The 18,617-nt window shown below is 46.5% G+C and overlaps 1 protein-coding gene across 1 annotated transcript in view; it reads left to right on the forward strand.

Annotated features, from left to right (window-relative positions):
* Positions 1-18,617, forward strand: part of EFCAB6 (EF-hand calcium binding domain 6) — a 227,724-nt gene that overhangs the window by 138,190 nt on the left and 70,917 nt on the right. Inside the window, 2 exon segments of the mRNA XM_060164691.1 lie at positions 6,539-6,771; positions 17,753-17,849. Coding sequence (XP_060020674.1) covers positions 6,539-6,771; positions 17,753-17,849 — 330 coding nt within the window.

Consider the following 18,617-nt stretch of genomic DNA (forward strand, 5'->3'; position numbering starts at 1 on the left):
TCTAACAGGCCTGGGGACCGAAGAAGTCAAGTGTTGACATAGAAATAAAGAGCCGTGCTCGCCACTAAGGGAAGTCCCCTGATTGATGTCGTTGTTTCAGATCCTAAGGTGAACGGGCCAGAAGTGAGTTCATCTCAGACTCCAGTTCTTTCCAAAGGGAACTTGGACGGCTACTTTATAACTGCTGAAGAGTGCCTGAGACAGTTCCCCCGGAGACTGAAGGAATCCTTCCAGGTAAATCATGACCTCTCTGCCGCTTGGCTTCTCCAGACACCCCTCCTACCCTCTCCTCGCTCGCAGCCATTCTGCTGCAGTAGCGGGTGTGAGCCCTGCGGCCCCAGCACGTCCTGCTCGTCGGGACACAGAGCGCTCCGTCCGCAGACTCGGGTTTGCCTTTTCTCCCCTTCCCGGGACAGGGCTTAACTCTGCGATGCCCTCCCCTCCCCGAGGCCCTTCCCTGCTGACACTTTGCTGGGTCTGCCTTCTGCCCCTCAAAGGCCTTGGAGAAGTAAGGAGACCCTCCTCACAAGACAGGGAGGGGTGGGAAGGGGCATAACAACCCAAATTACAGTGAATTCAGGATGCTTTCAGGCATTCCATCCACTCTACTCCTGCACTCACCAAACAAGCATTGTGCACTTACATGTCATAAGCTGGACTCTCGGCTAAAAGCTAGGGCTGAAATATGGGAGCCCTGTTCAGGGAGCTCAGTCCAGCCCAAGACACAGATGGTCAACAGACAATTCGACACATCATGATTGGCTGCCGTAGAGGGACCGGTACTGTGCTATGGGAGCACAGGGGAAAAAACCCATTAAGGAGGGCTTCCTGGAGGAGGTGACCCCTGAACCAAATCTTAAACCCTCAGCATGTGCTGGCCAGAAAAAGAAGGGAGTGAAAAATAGAAGAGTGGGCTTGCTTAAGGCGGGTGGCAGACAGGTCGTGTGCTTTAGGGAAAAGCTCCCAGGTCTGTGTGACCGAGGCATGGTTTGCATGCAGAAGCTGTAATGGATAAGACAGGAGAAAGAGCAGCCATTCAAACACAGAGGCAGGAATGACCTCAAATGTTTTTGTGTTGAGAAGTAAAAGAGGGTCATTAAAGTGGGAAGGAAAATTGATAAATCGACCACATTAGCTACGAAACGGGGCAGAGGGCACGAGGGAGTTAGACTGTGTCCTCACCAGGGTGTGGAGACCCCAGGGTGTGCAGGGGCAAACACCTCAGTAGCTGAAAATCCAGTGAGCCCAGGGGAGGAGAGGTGGGGAGCACCCTGTGGGTGGAGCCAGCCCCCAGGGGCAGGGCATCCAGAGTTTGCTGTGCTTGAAACATCTTCCCCGCGTGGAGTGCCAATTGGAGATTCATTTTGGTTATTACTGAGCTCCCATTTTAAAATATATACTTACGATGACTGTCTAGCTCAGATTTGCGGCATGGTTCTGACTTTGACTATTCGGTCCAGCCATCAGACTGTACGTCCTAATTCTTGGTTTGAAAACATATGGTCACCGTAAGCAGATAGGGGGAGGGTTAGTCCTCATTATTTCATCCAATGTGATGCCCAGCGGAGAAGAGCACGGAGCAGGCAGGGGTCGTTTACGGGGTGGAGAGCCTGGCGGGAGGGAGAGAGGGCAGAAGGGGAAGCAGAGGCACGGGGGCAGCAGCCCCTCCGGGCTGGTTAGCAGGGCCGGGTGGCCATCGCCCGCTGCTGCCTTTGTCCTGCGGCCTCACCCATGGCAGCCCAGGCCCCTTGCTCTGGCCCCTCCCCGCCTGTCTCCTCCCAACTCTCCTTTCCCCTGGGGACACGGGGAGGCCAAGCTCCCTGCTGGCGCCACCGCCTTCCTACGTTGATTATCAGTGTAGCTTGGTTACGGCGCTCAGATGTCCCGTATTTCCTAAGATGGTCTTTATTTTAAATAGTTAACTAAAAACGTTCACCAACACCCACCCATCCTGCAAAGAACTTATAACCTAGTAGATAAGACAAAGACGTGAACCCCTAATTGCCAGGGTTTGCGTGATACAGACTCGGGTGCTGGTTATATCCAGGTTCCTGGGGGGCTGCTCGTTGCCCTCACGCGTATATGTAAACGGCACAAGGAGTGTGTCTATTTTTTTTTAATAAATTTATTTATTTATTATTTTTGGCTGCGTTGGGTCTTCGTTGCTGCGCGCGGGCTTTCTCTAGTTGCAGAGAGTGGGGGCTACTCTTAGTTGCAGTGCGCGGGCTTCTCATCGCGGTGGCTTCTCTTGTTGCAGAGCACGGGCTCTAGGCGCGCGGGCTTCAGTAGTTGTGGCACACGGGCTCTAGAGCGCAGGCTCAGTAGTTGAGGTGCACGGGCTTAATTGCTCTGCGGCATGTGGGATCTTCCCGGAGCAGAGATCAAGCCTGTGTCCCCTGCACTGGCAGGCAGATTCTTAACCACTGCGACACCAGGGAAGTCCCAAAGACTGTGTATTGATTGTTGAGTGGGAAGGTACCGTCACTTTATTTCTTTTATTGAGCTCCTATTCATGAGAAATTCTTGAATCTCTCTGTCCATCAATAATGAAGAAACGATTTTGTATTAGTTGAAAATGCTATTAATCCTGCTGCTGCTGTTGTCTACCCAGCGATTTTGTAGCCAGATGAGTCCATCTCAGCACAGTTAGGTTTACGGACAACAGCACAGTTGAGTAAGGCAGCCTCAACCTCATAGCCCAGGCCAAAGACCACGAACAGTTGAAGGAGATAATTCATTGTGACCAAACAAGGGGCGTCCCCCGTCCCTGACTATCGTGAGGAAAGCAGGCACAGAGACCCCCTGGGTGACCTGGGGACATGACCTGGGGACAGGTTCCTGTGGCCCTTGTGGGTTCACCTTCAACCTCACCCTCTAGACAGCGTCCGTGCAGGTTCAGGCGCATGTCTGTGAAGTCATGTATATTTTAAAAAAACAAGCAGGATCAAAGTCCCCACACAAATAGGGTCTCCTATACATATGCTTCTGCCGCTGCATTTTTCACTTCACAATCTGTCCTGGACACCTGACCTTGCAGGGTTATCCCAACACGCAGCTCTGGTCAGAGTGTCCCCTTTCTCTTAGGATGAGCTCGGGTCCTGCCTGGCTGGTCTGCAGCCCCTCTCTGGCCCCTCTCGACCCCCCTTCTCCTCCCGTCACACTCCGGCCAGCACCCAGCCTCCCCTTCCTGGCCTTGCACATCCTACTCCTTTGCCTGGACTGTCATTCCTCTCTCTGTGACCAGCTAACTCCTACCAAAGCGCTGGTCCTTCTTAAGTTCTTGGTCCTCCCTCTGGCCCTTCAGACCTGCTGGGAGGTCTGCTGCTGTCCACTCACCTTCCGGCATGCAATGTGGGGGACTTGTAATTCCATGAGACGTCAAGGCACGATAACACAACTGGCTACCACGGTGCGCGCCATGCAAATAGGTGTTTGTTGAATGCATAAGAGAATTCACTTTACATGCCAGGCAGTGAACCTACACGGCCTCAGTTGTTTCAGTCCCCACAACTAGCCTATCAAGTAGGCGCTAGCGTTCCCATTTTATAGATGAAGAAACGGAGGGTCAGAGATGGGGAGAGACTTCCCCGAAGCCACATACCTAGTAAATGTCGTAGCCAGGAATTGAAATAATATCCTTTTCACTCCAACATGTATTGGCTCCAATAAAATTAGGAGTCTTCATGCTGGGAAGTCAAAGACTGAGATTCAGGGAATGAGTAAATGTTTTAAATTTGTGAAGATTATAAATATGGGTTTCCATGGCATCTAGATTGTCCCTGTAGTCCAGCAATTAGGGCTGCGTCAGAGCACTTCTCCCCCCGGCCTTTTGCTGCACTTATCACGCTGACTTGCTGTCATTTGCTTACACATCTTTATTCCCTGCTGGACTGAGAACCTTGATGTCAGGGGCCAGTTATCAGTACGTCCCTGTACCTAGCAGGGTGCTTCGTGCATCATAGGTACCCAGGAAATAGCTGCTGCATCGTTCATACCCAGCCTCACTCCACGGATGTTTCTTAAGCACTGCTCTCTGGACTGGAGCTGTCACGAGGAATGGATCAGAGCCCACGTTTACCTTTAGAGGTGGAGCAGACAGCACATGAGTCTCCAGAGTGTCAGGTGGTGAAACGGGCTAGGAAGAGAAATAAAGCAGGGTGAGAGGCCGGAGACCCATCAGGGTGGCGCCCTTGTACAGAGGGGACAGGAAATGCCTCCCTGGAGAGGTGGCATTCGGGCAGAGACCAAAGGCCCAGCAGGTCTGGTGGAGAATCCCTGGAGTGCCGGAGGCAGGCTAGGCATGTTCCAACAGCAGCAAGTAGCTTTCGGCTCTCGGCTCGGAGGAGGCCAAGGTGCAACTTTCTTCAGTCGTCCCGAATCTGGGTTCATCTGACACCAGCCGCCTCCACCATGCTGCCCAAGTTTGACCCCAAGAAGATCAAAGTCGTGTATCTGACAGAGTCGTGCACCCCCCCCCCAAAAAAAACCCAGCAAGGGTGAGCGGGGAGGAGATGAGGGCAGAGGGGTAGGGGGTTGGGGCCACAGTCAGGATTGAGGATTGGACCCCGAGTGCCGTGGGTGGAGCAGAGGAGCGACGTGCACTGGGTTGAGCTGTGCAGGTATCACTGGCTGCTGTGAGAATAGGGGGCTGGGCGAGGGTGGGAGCCGGGAAGCCCAGGAGCCTTGGGTCCGGGTGGAGGCAGTGGAAGTGGGAGAAGTGAAGCTCTGAACCCATGGCTGTGTGGGCAGATTGGATGCGGGGTGTGAGGCAAAGGGAGGACCCGGGGACGCTCCCTAGGTTTGCGGTCTGAGCAACAGAAAGAAGACGCTGCCACTTCTTGAGCTGGAAGGACCCGGAGGACAAGCGGGAAGGACCCGGAGGACGAGCTGGAAAGACCCGGAGGACGAGCTGTGAAGGACCCAGAGGACGAGCGGGAAGGACCCGGAGGACAAGCGGGAAGGACCCGGAGGATGAGCTGTGAGGGACCCGGAGGACGAGCTGGAAGGACCCGGAGGACGAGCGGGAAGGACCCGGAGGACGAGTTGGAAGGACCCGGAGGACGAGCTGGAAGGACCCGGAGGACGAGCGGGAAAGACATGGGGGACGAGCTGGGTCTCGCGTGGGCCAGGAGTTTGATTTCGGCCTTGCTTGTTTGCCATCCAAGGGGAGTCACCTCACAGCCTTTGGAGACGGGGGTTTGGAGGCGTGCGAGGGCTTGGAGCTGTGACGTGGAGGGAATCAGCAGCACAGAGATGGGCCCGCAGCCCCGGCCAGCTGTGCTCCTGGGGAAGAGGCCGCTGGACAGTGGCGTCTCTGAGAGGTAGGGGCAGCCCTTGAAGTCGGTTCCCACCGTATTTAGTGCAGTGATTGCATGTGTCAGTGCTGAGTAATTTTTGGTGAAAGAAGAAGTGAGTGAGTACAGATAGATCTTGCCACAAAATCCCAGAAGGTTTGAAGTGGACACTCGAGTCACGGCAGGGCTTGCCTTACATGACCTCTGTGGAGGGTCCTGGGACGTGAAGGTACAGGCGGTGCCTCCGAAGTACCCAGAGAGATCCGTGGGTGGGACTGCCTCAGGGGCTGATGGCAACAGGGGTTCTGCGACCACAGCAGCTGCAGCTCTCCTAGCCTGAGACAGGATCGTTGGCGGGGGCCGCAGGGCGTTGGCCCGGACAGACCTGCTTCAGATCCCGCTGCCGGGCACTTGCTGTCCGACCTCGGGCAGCAGTAATAGTAACAACATTTTAGAGCCCTTAGGAAACCTGTCAGTCACCTCCTAAGTGCTTCACCTCGTTAGCACATTCAATCCTCACAACCACCCCGGATCCTGTTACACATGAGAAGCCTGGCAGGGTTAAGTCTCTTGCCCTTGGTCACTCTGCTAGTAGCCAGCAGAGCTGAGCTTTGAAACTAAGCAACCCGCCTCCAGTGTGTGCCCTGAGCTGTGCAGCCTGGCCTCGACCACAGGTTCCCTGCAGGCCTCTGTTTCCCCATCTGTAAAATGGGAATCACCGCCCTCGTGCAGCACGACCTGCAGACACAGAGGCAGATTTCAGGCGGGGCCTTCAGCACAGGCATCAAAACAGGGCCCAGCCTCTGGGCGGCAACTCAGGGTGAGATCAGCACAGCACTGGCTTTCCCGTGGACAGAAGTTGCCAGACATTATGAAAGTGGTATAAAAACTTGAGGGCAAGATTTTTATATGTCCTGGAAAGCTCCAGCGTACTCATTCTTACTTCTGGTACTAGAAGTACCGGTCCCAGAAGCAGAGGGAGCAGAAGGGAAAGAAACACCTTTCTTGTCCCTTTTCCTGAACTCTTTGCATTAAAAGAGGGTACCTGAGGACATAGTTCATCATTTCCCGGGGAGAGCAAATCATGGCAAGGATATTCGCGGAGCAGTGAAATCTCCAAAATGCCAAGTCGAAACACGGTTCCTTCCTCACTTTGGAGATGAGTCCACAGCGTGGGGGGCAGGGGTGGGGGGATGACGTCAGGTTCTGGGGGACAGGCTTTGACGCTGCGTTTTTGACTCTAGGACCCCTACGCAGCCTTCTTTAAGATGGACTCGGACAGGGATGGCATCGTCACCATGCACAACCTTCATCATCTGCAGCACCTGCTCTTCAACCTGAAGGACGAGGATTTCGAGCGATTCCTGGGCCTTCTTGGCTTGAGGCTCAGCGTCACGTTAAATTTCCACGAATTTCGAAATTTGTGTGAGAAGAGACCGTTCAGAATAGAAGACACCGCGCCTCAGAGACTCATTAGGTAGGAGAGCAGCATGGGCCAGCATTAACGCCGTGTCCACACACGGGTGCAGATGATGGAGTTGCCCCCCAGGAGCTGTTTATTTTGTCTTTTCCTTAGTTCAAGAAAAATCACATTCAGAATTACAGTGTAGAAAGACTAGAAAATGCAGATACAGGTTAGAAGATACACCTGATCTAAGCACCTGTGAGCGTCATTTTTGTATTTCAAAGTGTATCATCCTGGTCTTGTTGTTTTGCACATAAATATATACATATCTGTTCTTCTTTTTATGAGCCTTGGGTCAGATATACACACGTGTTGCTCAGCCTTCCAAGACATTTGGGGACACCGTATGCAGAGGGAGGTGCGGTGCTTGTCGGGAGAACACGTGGACTTCCTCCAGGCCTGAGACGTTAACCTGGGCAGTAGGTGTGAACTGGGGAAGCACAGAACACCTTATGGTAACTGATGGATACTGAGTGTCATTTCAGTCTTTTTTCTATGTGCGTAAATACACACATATACTTGTATAGTTTTCTTTTTACAAATTTGGGCTCAGCCGTGCCAGCTGCTTTGGGAGGTGCGGGGACCCCTTCCAGCCCTTCCCTAGGCAGTGCTCCCCACCAGACCCCCGGCCACCCAATGCTGGCCTCACTCACAGCAGGAAGATCTCTGCGTCCAGCTGAGCTGTGACTCCATTTGACTCCTTGGCTTCTCAGTAAGAGCATCTGCTCCTTGAAGCGGTAGTGGGTTCCCATCTTACCGGGACGTGTCACCGTCTGCTCTCCGTTGAGATCTGTTGACAGGCATGAATGAAGTAGCCATTCAGCCACTCCTTTACCAATTATTATAAGTACACTATTAATATTTTTTTGAAACGTTACCATCCACTGCATTTGCTGCTACAGTGATACAACACAGTAGTGGCATTCACTGGGTCCTTCTGCCCTTGAGGTACTCCCAGCCCCCAGGGGCTATAGGCAAGTGCCCCTTCCACCCGGCAAGGGCAGCCCCTGGAAGGGGGAACCCCCAGAAGCCCCTGTCACTGAGCCAGACTGTGGCATTTGGCTAGGCTGCAGAGGCCCTCTGATCTTGCACTTTAATTTTTCCCTCTGAATTTGCTGGGTTTATTTTGTCTATACTTAAAAAGCCAGTGAGAAAGAAAACGACTGTAGTCTCTTTCTAAGTGAAATGATCATGTCACACGTGAGTTGAACACCTGCTTCCAATTGCTCCATTTATGAGGAACTTTAATATGAGACTTGATTGCTTAATGGTAAAACAAAGCACAAAAATATCCTTCAGAAAGAACTTTCTGGAGAATGTATGCAGAATGGATATGGAAAATTTCAACCACAAAGCGCAATCTTCCCATCCAAATGATTCCACCTTCTTAGTTGTATTATTTGTTCATTCATCACACATTCACTGAGGGTCTGCTGTGTGCTCAGTGTCGCCCCAGGACTCAGAGATACAAAGATGGATGAGATGAACACTCCCTTTGAGGGGCTCGGGGCTGAACTGCGACACGTACAAAACTAAAGAAATAGAAGGATGTCTGAATTGCCACAGGGAGGCAAGAGGCTAAGCCTGCTTGAGGTGCACAGAAAAAGCAGGACATTTCAGTTGGGTCTTGAGGTGTGAGTAGGAGTTCGTCTGGTGCAGGTTACCAGACCATGGTGCAAGGCCAGGGAACAGCATTTGCAAAACCACAGAGGTGCGAGTGTGGAGCACATTGAGGGAATGGGGAGAGGCTGCGTATTCAGAAGTGGCATGCACAGTGGGAGAGGAGGCCTCGAGATGCAGGAGGGCCAGATGTGACGGGGCTCGAGTGCCAGGCTTGGTCAGTAGGCAGGAGAGGATTTTATGCCGTGGAGTGTGTGGGTCACACTGTGCCATAGAAATATCCTTCAGCAGCCCCAGAGTAGAGGATGGATATAGAGGAAGCGGTGGGTTCCAGGGAGACCCAGCTGGGGCTCCAAGGGTCTGGTGGAGAGCGAGCTTTGAGACCCCAACCAAGGCACTGCTTTAGAAAGCCAAGCCTTCCCATGGCCGGACCCCATACCTGTGTTTCATGAAGGTATATCTTTCCATACCCCACAGCCCTTTAAGGAGGCATCACCTCCTGCCTTTGCAGTTGAAGGAATTGGGGCCTAGAGAAAAGTTACTGACTTGTCCAAAAGGACCCAGGTGATGGGCGGTGGACAGAGATTGGAACCCAGGATGCCTCTGGGGAGAGGCCACTTCCTCTGCCTGGAGAGCTCAGCCTCTTTCACCCTCCCCAGCCTCACTCTCCACCAGCCAAACCTAGATGCCTTGCCCTATTGGAAGCCATCCTGCCCTCTCAGTGGGGCCCCTCTGCCTTCCGGGCCTTCACTTTCCACCTGCATCATCAAAATGCACTACTTCTGAAAACTTTGAAGGTTCATAATTTTGTCAAAGAGAGGAAGACCATTTCGTTTGCTTCATAACTGCACATCATTTTTAAATGTGTAAATACCAGTTAGAGTGATTGGTCCAATGACCTGTTTCATTTACACCATCTATTCTCTCCCAATCTATTCCCTTGTTTAAAACACACGGGCCTTGTCCATTTATCTACTGACAACCCACATTAAGTACATTTTGGTACATGTACGTCATCAGAGATGAAAGAATACTGTCAAGTGTCCTTTTAGCAGAATTAGATGGTCAGCTTCTTGTCACAAAATATTGTACGATCCAGTCATTCCTGATGAATGACTAACTAAATGAAAATAACAAATTTCCTTGTTGTTCTTAGACACGTATCACTTACTCAGTCATCAAGAGATTTGGCTTATATGATCAAGTTCACCATCACCTTCTGGTTCATCTAATAATTGCGAAACATTTCCTGATCTCAGTTTTCTTCCCTTTGCCACTTGCGCATGAAATAAGAATTCTCAATTTTCAACTACATTCAGTGAAAGCTAACATAAGACGACAAGGATGGTGTCACTGTCTTCTTTTTACCTTCTTGAAAGATGCTGTTACACTTTGAGCAGTGCAATCAGAAAACTGAAGGATGATGTAATAGTGGTGATTCATTTCAATATTGTATCATCCTGCTAGGAGATACCATCATTTTTTGTTTTCTTCTTATTATTTAGTCTCCTTTTTTTTAGCATAGCTGGAAATAATTAATGAGCAATGATTGAATATTTCTTAGAATAATGAAATAGATCTAGTATGATTAAATCAAGATCACTAAGATCCCATGATCTATCATATTCTAAGAGGTTTCAATGGACCCACATGGTAATTGCAAGATAGGAGTTTTATTTCATAAAGAAAATAAATACATTTTTTGTTCTTTTTTGGAAGACCTCTACGAAAGAATAAAAGTCATGAGTGCCACTCTTCTATTTCCTCAATCATACAGAATCACTATTTCTTCTTTAAATATTTGATAAAATTCACCAATGAAATCATCAGGTCCTGGAGTTTCCTTTGTCAGAAGAATTTTAACCACAAATCTAATTACTTTAATAGTTATAGGATCATTCAGGGTTTCTATTGCTTCTTGACCGAGTTTTAGTAATTTTTGTCTTTTAAACTATTGGTCCATTTCATCTAAGTTGTTAAATTCATAAAAATGAAGTTGTTCATAGTATTCCCTTACTATTCTTTTAATATCTGTGGGGTCTTTAGTGATGTCCCTTTTTTCATTTCTTATATTGGTAGTTGATGTCTTCTCTCGTTTGTTCTTGATTCATTTAGCTGAAGGTTCATCAATTTTATTGATATTTTCAAAGAACCAGCTTTATGTTTCATTTCTTTTCTCTATTGTTTTTCTGTTTCGATTTCATTGATTTCTATTCTTTACTATTTTCTCCTTTCTTCTTGCTTTAAGTATACAGTTGATCCTTGAACAACACAGGGGTTAGGGGCACCAACCCCCTGCACAGTCAAAAATCTGTGTATAGCTTTTGACTCCCCCCAAACTTAACTACTAACAGCTTACTGTTGACTGGAAGCTTACCAATAACATAAAGTCAATCAACACATAGTTTGTATGTTATATGTATTACATACTGTATTCTTACAATAAAGCAAGCTAGAGAAAAGAAAATGTTATTAAGAAAGTCATAAGAAACTTATATACACTACCAAATGTAAAATAGGTAGTGGGAAGCAGCCACATAGCACAGGGAGATCAGCCCAGTGCTTTGTGACCACCTAGAGGGGTGGGATAGGGAGGGTGAGAGGGAGACGCAAGAGGGAGGGGATATGGGGATATATGTATATGTATAGCTGATTCACTTTGTTATAAAGCAGAAACTAACACACCATTGTAAAGCAATTATACTCCAATAAAGATGTTTAAAAAAGGTCATAAGAGAGAGAAAATACATTTATAGTACTGTATTTATCAATACTGTAAGTTTACATTGTCTTTTACAAGATAAATCATCTGTCTGTCAGTGCCCATATCAATATTGTCTCATATGGTACAAAACACTGCAGGCGTCATACATTTTGGTGTGTAACTCTGGACATCAAAACTGGAAAGATAATGTGAAAAAGAAATTCATATTTGTTTAGAGGTATAACGATGCATGCATTGTTAACAAAGAAGCAGCAGTATTATTGCTTTATGGGAGTGTGGTGTAATCGATATAATTGCTTCATGGTAGCCTAGCCTATACAGTAAAGAATGAATCATAAAATTTTTATAGCATACAGTATTCCAATCATATTCATAATATAGTATTGGAATCGTTACTCTAAAAAAAAACCCATTTGCCTGTGATGATAGGCTGATACACAATTTCTCCAATACGAGAGAGAGAGAGAGAGAAGCACACTGTACGGTAATATAATTCTTTGAAAGCAAAGTTATAAAATAGGAAGAAAACTAACATATTAATTTTATATTAAATATCACTCACTTTATGCCTATGTAAGGATACACTAGTATCTATGTATATTATATTTTATACATTCATGACATATCTAACTTTTTTGTAATTTTTTTCAATATTTCTAGGCTATGTGGTTAATCTGTGAATTTTTTTCAAATTGTCACAAATCTACAAAAAATTTTCCAATATATTTATTGAAAAAAATCAGCATATAAGTGGACTCGTGCAGTCCAAACCTGTGTTGTGCAAGGATCAACTGTAGTTTGCCCTCCTTTTATATTTTCTTAAGCTGAAAACTCAGATTTTTTATTTGAATTCTTTCTTTTCTATATGAGCCCTTAATGCTATCAGGTTCCTTGTAGGCACTGATTTAGCTGCATTTCACAAATTTGGATATGTTATAGTGTTTATTTTCATTCAGTTCAAAATATTTTCTAATTTCCCTTTAGACTGTTTCTTGAAACCTTGGATTATTTAGAAGTATGTGTTTTTTTTCAAAATATTTCCATGGTTTCCAACTATCTTTCTGTTATTGATTTCTAGTTTAATTCTGTTCAGTTTAGATAACATACTTTGTATGATTTTAATTCTTTTAAATTTGGTAAGGTTCATTTTATGACCCTAGAAATCATCTGTCTTGGTGAACATTCCATGTATCTTGAAAAGAATGTATATTGGCCTGTTGTTGGGTGGAGGGTTCTATAAATGTCAATAAGATCAAGTTGGTTATAGTGTTTAGGTTCTCGCTTATTTTCTATTTGTTCTATCAATTACTGAGAGAGGAGTGTTGACGTCACCAACAATAATTTTGCATCTGTCTATTTCTCCTTCCGTTTTTATCAATTTATGCTTCATGTGTTTTGAAACTCTGAGAAAAAGTATATTTGTATTTACCATTTCTGCTTCTCTTCTTTTATTTCTCAAGCTCAGAAGTGTCTCTCTCTGCTGTCATTTTCCTTCCCCTGAAGAACTTCTTTTAGCATGTCTACTGGAGACAAGTTATCATAGTTTTCCTTCATTGAGCATATCTTTATTGCTCCTTCATTCCTAACAGTTTTTTTTTTCTGGATATAGAATTATGGGTAGACAATTCTTTTGTTATAACACTTTAAAAATGTTGTTCCATTGTCTTCTGGCCTCCACAGTTTGTGAGGAGAAATCTACAGTCATTCAAGTGGTTTTATCTCTGTAATGTGTCATTTGTTTCAGGTCGCTTTCAAGAGTTTTTCTTTAGCTTTGGTTTTCAGTAGTTTTAGTATGATGTGTTTGAGCATGATTTTCTTTGAGTTTATCTTTTTTGAGGTTTGCTGAACTTCCTGAACGTGTAAATTTGTTTTTCCATCAAATTTGGGCAGGTTTCAGCTATTATTTCCTGAAGTTTTAAATTTTTTTCTGTACCAATCTTTTTCTCTTCTCCTTTCAGTACTCCAGTGACATGGGTGTTAGACCTTTTGTTTTTGTATCACAGGTCTCTCTATCATAGTCCTTGGAGATATATTCTTTCTTTTTCCTCTGTTGATCAGATTATATTATTTCTAGTCATCTATTTTCAAGTTCACTGACTCACTCCTCTGTCATCTCCATTCTGTCCTTGAGCCAATCCAGTGGAAATTTTATTTCAGTTGTTGTTTTTTCCAGTTCTAAAGTTTCCACTTGGTTCTTTTTTTTTGACTGCAATTTCTTTGCTCAGAACTGGTCTTTCCATTTATTTTAAGAATGTGTACTCTTACTTCATGGTTATAATAACTGCTTTAAAATATGATAATTTCAACATCTGGGTCATCTTGGAGTTGGTGCTTACTGTCTTTTATCTTGAAAATTGTTGGGATTTTCCTGGTCCTCTGTATATTGGGTAATTTTGGACTGTGTCATGGACATTTTTAATGTTGTGTTGTGACACTCTGGTCCTGTTAACATCCTTGGTAATGCGTGGACTGATGGATCTTTTTTAGGCAGGCAATCAATCCATTTAGTTTCAGAGTGCAAGTCCTGACCTGCCTTCTGTGGTTTCAACATCGGTTCAGTTTTCAAAGCCATTGTAGCTCTATCAGCTGAGCCCATGAGTGCAGCACGCAGGAGACAGTCTTAACTACACTGTAGTAAAGTTCTCAAAGCTTTCACTGTGCTGCTCTGGGTTAGTTTCACACATGTGCACATCACAGGTGAACCTGGAACTTCCTTCATTCATTTGGGCGTCCCTTTTTCTAGCCCTCTCCATGATTTCTCCCCACACTCTCCAGCACTCAGGGACCCCTTTTTTGTTCTTCTGGTTGGACAATCTTAGGTGTTAGCCATTCTGTGCTACTGAGTGCTTCTCTTGACTGGGGCCCCCTCCAGGCCAACATGGTGAGATAAACACGAGAAAGAGAAGGTAATGTGGATTTCTCCAATCCTCCTTGAGCACAGGGACGCCTTTTACCATCTCCTCTGGTTGGAGAGAAGAATTTCAGTCGTGGGCACCTACTTGGCCAATACTATTGCTGGCACCACCATAGAAGTGCACTTTTGTAACTGGGCTTGCCCCAGATCAGGAATGAGACAGTAAAAAGAGACAAGAAAGGGGGGATTCCCCCATGCTCTTTGTACTTCAGGGGCTCACCTTCCTAGTTCTTCGGTCAGAAAAACAGACTTTCTTTTGGAGATTTTTCTGTCCATATCCACTGCACAGTTCCAGAATTAGGACTGCCTTTAAGCAGCCCTTAAGTTGGAAATATGGGAGGAAAAAAGCCCATGAACCTCACCATTATGTAAGTCGTTCTTCAAGTTTTGATTTCCCTCTCCATAAGCCTCCTATTATTTACTTTTTACTGTCTTCAGAGAGTTGCTTTTTGTATTCTGTCTAGAGTTTTTGGTTGTAACCAGTGGAAGAGACAGGATGAAGTAAGTATGTGTGTCTACTCCACCTTAACTGGGTCATCACTCATGCCTCAAGGAGTCCCTGCTCTCTGGTCTTCTTGGCTGAAGTGCCCCGGACCCCGCCCTGGTCCATCATTCTCAGTCACATTCAGTAGCTGAAGTTGTCTGATTCACTTATTTTTCCATGTGTTTGCTGCACATTCCTGCCATCACAGGATGAGCTCCTTGAGGACGTGGGTTCTGTTCACCATGCTCATCATTGTGTTTGTAGGACTTAGAGCAGCACATTGTGTGTATTTGTGACTGACAGTCTGGCTGATAGGAAGGCTGGATCTGACTGATTGTCAAGATCTAAAGAGGCAGACAATAGGAGAGAAAATAAGTAACTTCTGGAAAAGGCCACAGAAAAACCTTCCAATCTCTCTAGAGGAGACAAGGATATAAAATGGTACAGAGGAGAAATGAATGGGAAATAGGTAGGAGCTCCTGGTTTGAGCACGAGTCACTAAGAAAAATAATCCAGCCTCATAGCCTGGAAAAGGAATTGGGTAGGGAGGCTGCTTGGACCTGTGTCTAGACAGTGAGGTCAGCTTGATAGTGAGTTGACTTTGCAGAGACAGAGCACGCCTCTCAGGACCTCCATCCTTCTGAGGGAAGCCCAGGTGCGTCCTCTGGGTTCAGACAGGATTTACAAGGCAGCTAACGGTGAAGGCAGGGGAATACGCCTCGTGAGCACCTACAGTCCTTTTAAACAATAGTTGTGAAAATGCCACATAATCCACCCAACCTTCCAAAACCTTAGTGGTAAAGTAACGATAGAAGATTAGACTGCTTCATCTTTGGATCCTTTTCCACCCTTGAAAGTCCACGATTCTGTGAAGTCCGGTAGACAGTTGGAGACGGAAGGGAGAAGCACGTGAGGTTACCGTGCTAATGGCACAGAAGTGTGGGCAAACAGCATCCAGGTGGTAGCTGGGGACAGGAGCGGGGATGACCTCTCAGAAGAGTACATAAGCTTTGGGGTGGAAGGAGAGAGGAGTGGTCGAGGGGGCAGGCAGAGAGGGAGAGTCACTCACTGAGGGCACACGTTTGCCAGGTGGTGGGTGTTCCAACCCATGGTGTCATTTAAAGAGCAGCATCATGACGGTGACTAGAGAGGGGGCGATGGTTAACAGCATCACACGTTAAGCCAGCAGAGACCCCGGACTTGGTAATATAGAAGCAACTGGAGAATTTAAAGACTGTGTGTATTTGGGGGGGTCTCAGTCAGGGGAGGTGTGCCACCATAGTTCACCTGTGTTCCCCACAAGCTGGCATCTGCCAGGAGAGAAAATGAAAGTGGGCATGACCTCATTTGGTCCATTTCAGCAGCGACATGGGAAGAGGGAGAAGACCCCGCCCAGCTGCAGCGGGTCCTCAGCACCTGCCCACTGAGGAAATGCAAGAATTTTTGTTTGCCAAACCACAGGAGTCAAAGTTTATGTAAATCACCAAAGAAGCGCTGGTCTGAATAAGACCCTTTTCGTGTGACACATGGGTCAACAGCACAGTGTGGGCTTCTGGGGTAATGAGGGCCACGGTGTTGTTGGTGATCAGTGCGTACGGAGCACTGTCAGTCATCAGGGGACCTGAGGAGTGGTCCAGGATAGCTGAGACCAGCAGCAGAGTTTCTTAGAAAGGATTTAAAGGAGAAGCCACATGAAGAGCAATGATTACTGCTTAACTTGTTGGTTGCAGTGCTGTGTCCTGCTGTCTGCTTTTAAAATGTAGGACAGTAGTGCGATGTTCCAGGAGGGCCTTCTCTGGGACGCTGCAGGCTTCACCTTCCCCAGGACCTCACACAGTGCCTGGCACTCAGTGGTGCTCAGCAGAACTGCTCCGGTTGAATTGAAATAGACATGTTAAGTGAAAAGAAGATCCTGCGCGTGTAAAAACCATGGGTGGCCCTCACCTCTGTGAAATGTAATATTTAATGGATCCTTTCCTCTGAGGAGTGAAGGTAGAAGGGCTACCAAAACTGTAGCTTCAGACGGAATGACAACGGTGAGAAAGGCTTTCCTCTGGCATGGGAGGGCCCTGAGTTTCAGTGCCAGGATTCCCGGTACTGGCTGTGCAATTTTGGCAGGCGATTACACCCCTCTAAACCACAGCATCCCCTTTTGCAAACTGGGGTGGCAATGCCAGCACTGCTGTGAAAACCCAGATTCGGTAGTTCCAGCCTGACTGGTCACAGAGCTTGTGGAGGCCACGATTACCCTAAAACCACAGTGCTCCCCACCTGGCATCACATACAAAGGGTCAGCTACAAAGCCGCATCTTTGGGGATCACATAAACCTTTGACTGTTGCATTTTCTCAACTGGCGGCCTCCTGGTTGACTTTAGATTTTTTTCCTTACGAGCAGCTCACCTGCTGGAGCATGAATAACGCCACTTCTTTAAAAGGGTGACATGGGGCTTGTGTGCTGTCCCCACCCTGGTTTTCCAGGTTCCCTTGAGGGGAAGTTCCTGTGAGGGTCCCTGTGGGGCCTCGCTCAGGTGTCCCCCTTACTCACCCTCAGGCAAGATGCACTGATCACCCACGTGCCTGTGCGCAAGCGTGGTCCAAGCAAGGCGACCGCGGAGAAAGAAGTGGCAAAGGGTTTTACAGGGTTTCACGCGCCCCTAATTTGTTTTAGTGATTGGAAGAATCCAGGGCATCCCAAACTCCTTCAGCCACAGTCTTCACTGTGCCCCGTGGAGGCCTAGCCACAGTCTTTTTCTAAAGTGTCCTTGGCGCCCATCGTTCTGTGACTAAACAGAGTTTTGATCATTTTATATCCCACAGACCTAACCTTTGAACATGAGCTGAGACTGAGTCTGTAGGTCACGTTCCCACAGTGTTCCTGGACTGTTAGCTTTGGTCTGCGTGATCACGCCAACGTGTACGTTCAGAAATAAAAGTTTTTAGTTGTCTTCATCTGAAGACAATGTTATAGTGTGTTTTTTATCCCTCTGGGAATAAATGAGCCCTTTTTGTTTTGTGAACTGCAGGAAAAGTTGAACAGCATTTATCTGGAAACAAGCAAGTACTCCTAAAATTTAAGATTTCCCTAACATGCAGCTGGGGAAATAAGACTGTATTTTAAGAATTAAGTTAGACCAGATGTGAAATAGCGGACTTTAACGCTATCTTTGAAACAAACCGGGGTAGGAGAATCCCTTGGGAGATTAATGAGTCCATTAAATTTAAACAGATTCTTTTTTTTTTTCTTTTAAGACCAAAACAGAAGGTTGCAGATTCAGAACTAGCTTGTGAACAGGCTCATCAGTATCTTGTTACCAAAGCAAAAACCAGATGGTCAGACTTGTCTAAGGTAAGAAAATGATTATTTCCTTAAAAGGAAAGGGAATCGATTTCAATGTTCCAGGGTCGTTGTGATGAGGGAGCTATTTTCCATCCAGTCGCTAAGATGGCAAAGCAACTTTGTATAGCAATTTAGGGACTCCTTTTCTTCGTAAAATACTTTTTCAAAATAAATTCTCACATTCAAGGTCAATTGATCTTTAGAAAAATAAGTAATTTTAAGAGTTACATGGACTGAAATTGCTGGCTTTATCTCAGGTTTGATATGAGTTAAAATTTTAAATGAAAAATGTAAGATGCTATCATCTTGTTTTTACACAGTTATAAACATGCTTTTTAAAGAGTTGTTTCTTCCTGTCTTGCTAAAATTATAGAAAGCATAGTTTGAAGGTGAATACCCTCCATGTGCAATTGTGTAAACTGTGATGATGGTGTCAAGATGGGAAACATACTCTTAACAATGGCAGCTGTACCTGCAGGACAGTAGATCTGAAATGCAAGCGTGGGTCATCCTGAGGTCTAGGATATGGGGTCACCACTTCTCAATGCAACAAGGACACAAAAACTTCATTTAAAAAAGTATTTGTATCCTGCATTACGGAAGTATTTTCACACTATTCTGAAGAATGTCTCCACTTTGTTTCATGTGGTCATTTTCTGTCCCTGTCTGCTCTGTCTTGGCCTGTGCCCGATGAGAAGTCCCGCTTTTAAGTCCTGTTAAGCACCCGGGCTGCCTCACAGCCTTGACTGTGCCGGCCCAGGCCGGCAAATCACACAG

Source organism: Lagenorhynchus albirostris, chromosome 11, assembly GCF_949774975.1.
Source record: "Lagenorhynchus albirostris chromosome 11, mLagAlb1.1, whole genome shotgun sequence".
Lineage (NCBI taxonomy): Eukaryota > Metazoa > Chordata > Mammalia > Artiodactyla > Delphinidae > Lagenorhynchus > Lagenorhynchus albirostris.